Source organism: Galeopterus variegatus, unplaced genomic scaffold (assembly GCF_000696425.1).
Source record: "Galeopterus variegatus unplaced genomic scaffold, G_variegatus-3.0.2 Scaffold912, whole genome shotgun sequence".
NCBI lineage: Eukaryota > Metazoa > Chordata > Mammalia > Dermoptera > Cynocephalidae > Galeopterus > Galeopterus variegatus.
In genome coordinates, this window is record NW_007727023.1 from 459,072 (window position 1) to 464,584 (window position 5,513).

The following is a 5,513-nucleotide window of genomic DNA, read 5'->3' on the forward strand; positions in this document are numbered from 1 at the left end:
TGAGGGTTGCGATCCGTTGCCGGACACGAAAAAAGACAAAATAATAATAATAATAATAATAAATAAATAAATAAAACACCAGTGTAGAATTTGTGTCCAGACCAGCACAGTCAGGGTAAACTTCCTTACAGATAAGTATTTTGATATAATTTTGCGCTCATGGTTATTTCAGTTCTGTGTTAAAATGTCTACTGTGGAGGGAATCTGTACATCGGGAAGCCCAGCCATTGACCACCACGGGACAAAGTCGTCCAAATGTGTGCGCCAGAAAATAGAGGGCTCCTCCAATCACTTGGTGACATTCACGGTGCTTCCTTTGGAAATTGGCCTACACAACATCAATTTTTCACTGGAGACTTCATTTGGAAAAGAAATCTTAGTGAAAACATTACGAGTGGTGGTAAGAAAAACATGCTTTTTCTGATTCTCTTTAAAAACAGTTTTTTCATTCTGGAAAAAAAAAAGTTAACAACTTATGCTTAAATGATTCCAAAAGACAGACAGAGAAAGAAAGATAAACAATGATGTAAATGTAACAAAATGTTCACAGTTGAGGAATCTGGAAGGTTATCCCAGATTTTTATTTGTACTATTCTTGCAACTTTTCTGTAAATCTGAAGTTACAAGTAAATTTTTACTCCCGCCGAAGGTTCGGATCCCACATACAGACCAGTTCCCGCTCACTGGCTGAGCGAGGTGCGGGTGCAACGCCGAGGGTTGCGATCCCGTTGCCGGCCCCGGTCCGGTATGGGCGCGACACTGAGGGTTGCGACCCGTTGCCGGACACGAAAAAAGACAAAAAAAATAATAATAATAATAAAATAAATAAAACACCAGTGTAGAATTTGTGTCCAGACCAGCACAGTCAGGGTAAACTTCCTTACAGATAAGTATTTTGATATAATTCTGCGCTCATGGTTATTTCAGTTCTGTGTTAAAATGTCTACTGTGGAGGGAATCTGTACATCGGGAAGCCCAGCCATTGACCACCACGGGACAAAGTCGTCCAAATGTGTGCGCCAGAAAATAGAGGGCTCCTCCAATCACTTGGTGACATTCACGGTGCTTCCTTTGGAAATTGGCCTACACAACATCAATTTTTCACTGGAGACTTCATTTGGAAAAGAAATCTTAGTGAAAACATTACGAGTGGTGGTAAGAAAAACATGCTTTTTCTGATTCTCTTTAAAAACAGTTTTTTCATTCTGGAAAAAAAAAAGTTAACAACTTATGCTTAAATGATTCCAAAAGACAGACAGAGAAAGAAAGATAAACAATGATGTAAATGTAACAAAATGTTCACAGTTGAGGAATCTGGAAGGTTATCCCAGATTTTTATTTGTACTATTCTTGCAACTTTTCTATAAATCTGAAGTTACAAGTAAATTTTTAAATAAAACAATGACATTTGCTTACTGTAGAAAATATGGAATACTGGAAAAGTGCAGAGAAAAAAAATTAAAATCACCCATAATCTCCATACTCAGAGATACCCAATTTTAACAATTTGGTACATGTCTTCCAGGCATTTTTTCTCCTGTCACACTCAGGAAGTGTCTTGAAATCTGATGTGCCAGCCATAATGCTAGGTACTAGAGATAAAATAATAAATAAGACATGGCCCTTGCATTTAAAGAATTTGCAGCCTAGAAAAATTTTCCATTTTATAAATAAGTAAACAGGCCAAAAAAGGAAGAAAAACTATCACTTATTAAGTACTGTTTACCCACCGTCTGGATGTTTTTATGTTATCTCATTAAGATAAGATTCTTATACAATTATGATTTGTCCATTTAAAAAGATAAGATTCTTGTCAAGGGTCACATGGCTAGCTAGCCTGGGTCTGCCTATGTCATCATTTTCTGAGTCTGTTTTCAGCTATGAAATTCACTCCAGTGAACATTTTGTGCAAGACACATTCTTGTGTGAGGCACATTCTTGTGTATCCTTGAATCATGGTTTCCAAGTACAAACTCTGTAGTGAGGCTGCCTGGCTTTGAATCCTGGCTCTGCCACTTCCTAGCAGTATGACATTGGATAAGCTACTTGATCTCTATGTGTGTCAGTTTCCTTGTCTGTCAAATGGGAGTAAAAAATAACATCTACCTCACAGAGTTTTTTAGAGGTTAAATGAGCTAATACATACATTGCACTTAGACCAATTACTGGCTTATAATAACTTCTATTTAAGTGTTTGCTCTGATCAAATAGCCAGAAAGTCTTATTCTTACATTTATGCATATAATTATATGCACTTGCTTTTTCAAAAAGGAAAAAAAAGGGATTTTTTAATTTAAAAAGTAATTCAGAACATTGATCCAAGGAATTCAAGTCAGATAAATTTAATTATGTTCTTAACTGAATGTTTTCTGCCTTTATTTTAGCCAGAAGGTGTCAAAAGAGAAAGTTATGCTGGTGTTACTCTGGATCCTAGGGGTATTTATGGTAGGCAAAATGACTTTGTATTTTGTATGTAGCCCTTTTGCTCTAGAAATGAAAATGTATATGTAACTTAAAACACTGTTTTTCAAAATGTTAATTGTCTAGAATCAGAAATATTCACTTCTTAGATTTCTGCCCTTCTTGGTAGCATTTGTTGTAGTATAATCTGGATGATTGAAACCAAAGAAAACTAATTCCATGTATTTTAAATGCAAAACACTGAAATAGTAATAATTACATGACTTCCCTTATGTATTAGTCATATTCTATGTATCACAACAATAATTTATAATATTTTATAGTAGAACCATCAGTTCAAAGACTACCTAAGAAAAAGTCATTTACATAATTAGTTAACATGCATTATTTCAAAACACAATAATGCTGATTAATCACTTAACAAACCCATTCCTCATTGCTCCTACTTCCCTGCTTTTCCTTCAACTGAGAAACTCTGAATTTTCTCAAAGCCAGAATTTTGCAAAATTTTAGTATTGAATGAAGGCCTAAATACATACAAGGATACTTCAGAAAGTTTGTTGAAAAATAGAATTACAAGATAATGCAAATCTTTCCATGAAGTACCCTTGTATATATGTATTTGTGAAATTTAGAATGTGCTCAGCTAACAATTGTTCTTTTCAACAAAAGAAGACAGACTGCTGTAGTTCTTACTACAAATCAAGTGCCATTTCCTCTGGGAAAGCAAAGAGTTAATGCCCTTTACATTTTAAATCAGCCGGGTATCATGAACTGAATAAGGGTGTCTTCAGCAGAGTAATAAAAAGAAAATTCCATCCTAGGTATACATATCCATATGGCAACATTTTTCTCTAATTTTGCCTTCACCCAGACCTACCAGCCTGCCCATTGCAAATGATCTACGGGTAGAGAGATGTCAGGCTCTGAGGTTTTTGGCCTCATGTAGTTATGTCAAGCCTCAGAGCCACTGTGTCCTTTGGTTTCTCTTTCTTTTCACCACTGATGTCTCCTGCACTGGCATTATTGCACACAGCTTCACCACACAGCCCTGTCTTACTCATCCTAGGTGTGAACATCAGGTCCACAAGATGGGAAGGACCTTGTATCTAGGAATAAATATCTCTAGAGAAAATCTTGGTTTAAAAAAACAAGAACAAAAACCTATGCCTCTTTCTGATCATGTCACATGACTTTTTTCCCTCCTCCTTTTAGGCAGCTTTGTTGCTTTCTAGAGAGCTAAAGAGGTTAAAGACTGATCAATTCTGTTGAGGTTACTTTAGATATTTTGTTAAATACTGCCAATATTTATATATCGAAATTGCTATAACAGTGTGATACTTTACAGAATTCATTTTTTTAAAAAAGACAAAGATGTATTTGGAAAAGTAAATGGACAATAATGTTAAAGAAAATCTGAAATATTTATATATATATAAATGACAGAGAATGAGGTATTAGAACAAAATTTTTTAAAAAAGACGAAGATGTATTTGGAAAAGTAAATGGACAATAATATTAAAGAAAATCTGAAATATTTATATATATATAAATGACAGAGAATGAGGTATTAGAACAAACTGTAAAGTAGTAGTAATTAACATTGTATGGCACCAACTTAAAGAGACTAAACACAGGTAGTGGCTCTAGTCTTTAGTTTCTCATCTCTTTCCCTGACAAGCCCTCTTCTTCCAACTCTTTCATGTCTCCGGTGCAGAGTTAAGCTCCTCATTCCCCTTGCTTCCTGGCACACCATCATCATGGGTCTGGGCAGGCCCCTCTCATGTTTTATTTTCTCTCTTCATCCCTGACCCCAGTCCCATTCCACTTCCTTCAAATGCATCCAGTTAAGTGTGTTTACATATACCTTTGAATAGGGAGGTTATGTTGCTTTGTGTGTATATTTCTTTTTAATATATGTAAAAGGTATTGTGCTATAGATCCCATTATATTTTTTATGTTTTTAAACTCAGTTCTCTGTTTTAAAGAAATATCTCTATTGCTATATGTACATTTAATTCATTACTTTTTACATAGAATTTCAGTGTATGGCCCCCCGACAATCTTACTTATCCATCCCCTAGTGACAGATTCCTCACTATCATAAACATTGCAGTGAGTATCCTTATATATTTCCCTTGAAAAATCTGTGTAAGCACTTATCTGGATTCTATACCCGTGAGTGGGATTGCTGGGCCAAAGGACATACACATATTTAATGTCATTTTCTCTGTTTACATTTCCACCACCAGTGTGGGAGGATTCTCTTCTCTCCACAACCTCACCAATACTTGGTGTTACTCGCCTCTCTAAAATGTGACATTTTTGACGGGTAAAAGGTGATATCTCATTATTGTTTTAATTTGAATTCTTCTGGTTACTAGTGAGTTTAAGCATTTCTTCATATTCTTGTTGATTGTTTGGGTTTTCTATCTGTCAATTTCCTAGTCATATCTTTTGTACTTTTTTCTGTTTTCCATTTGGGGTTTCTTGTCTATTTCATCTTGATTTTGTTTCAGATGTACTTCTTTGAGTGACAATGAATTTTAATGATTTTTGAATAAGAATCTTTTATTCTAATATAGTCAAATGCATCATAATTTCATCTTATGGTTATGTATTTTGGGGGTAATCTTTATGAAATCTTTCTTAACTTTAGTTCACAAAGACATTGCTGGATATTTTATTTCTTAATTTTACATATTTGATTTTTAAATGTTTTAATCTCTCTGGAATCTTCCTTTATATGTGATGTCTTGATGAGTCTTTTATTATCATCTCTGACAAGGAGTAAAATTGACTTCTCTTAGTTTTAACTTTATCTTCTTTGCCTTTTCTATCTAGTAGTGGAGTCACCAACCAGAATTAAAATAGTCAAGAGCAAGTATCAGTGGAGAAAATGGTGCAGGATCAAATGTAGATGATCTCAAAAAACCTATCTGTGATAAGTACCATATATTGAGCATGAACTGTATGCCAGGCTCTTTTTCTACGTTATTTTTGCCCTCTCAAAAATCCTTTGAGGAAAATATTATTACTTCCATTTAACTGATGACCAAACAGATGCTTATATACATACTAAGCTCTTTCCG

At 34.7% G+C, this 5,513-nt stretch overlaps 1 protein-coding gene across 1 annotated transcript in view; it reads left to right on the plus strand.

Moving 5' to 3' along the window:
* C5 (complement component 5) overlaps positions 1-5,513 on the plus strand; it is a gene marked incomplete at its 3' end in the record, with an annotated part of 143,804 nt that overhangs the window by 109,066 nt on the left and 29,225 nt on the right. Inside the window, exons 22-23 of the mRNA XM_008573377.1 lie at positions 173-400; positions 2,385-2,445. Of these exons, the coding sequence (XP_008571599.1) occupies positions 173-400; positions 2,385-2,445 (289 nt within the window). The remainder of the gene's footprint in view (positions 1-172; positions 401-2,384; positions 2,446-5,513) is intronic.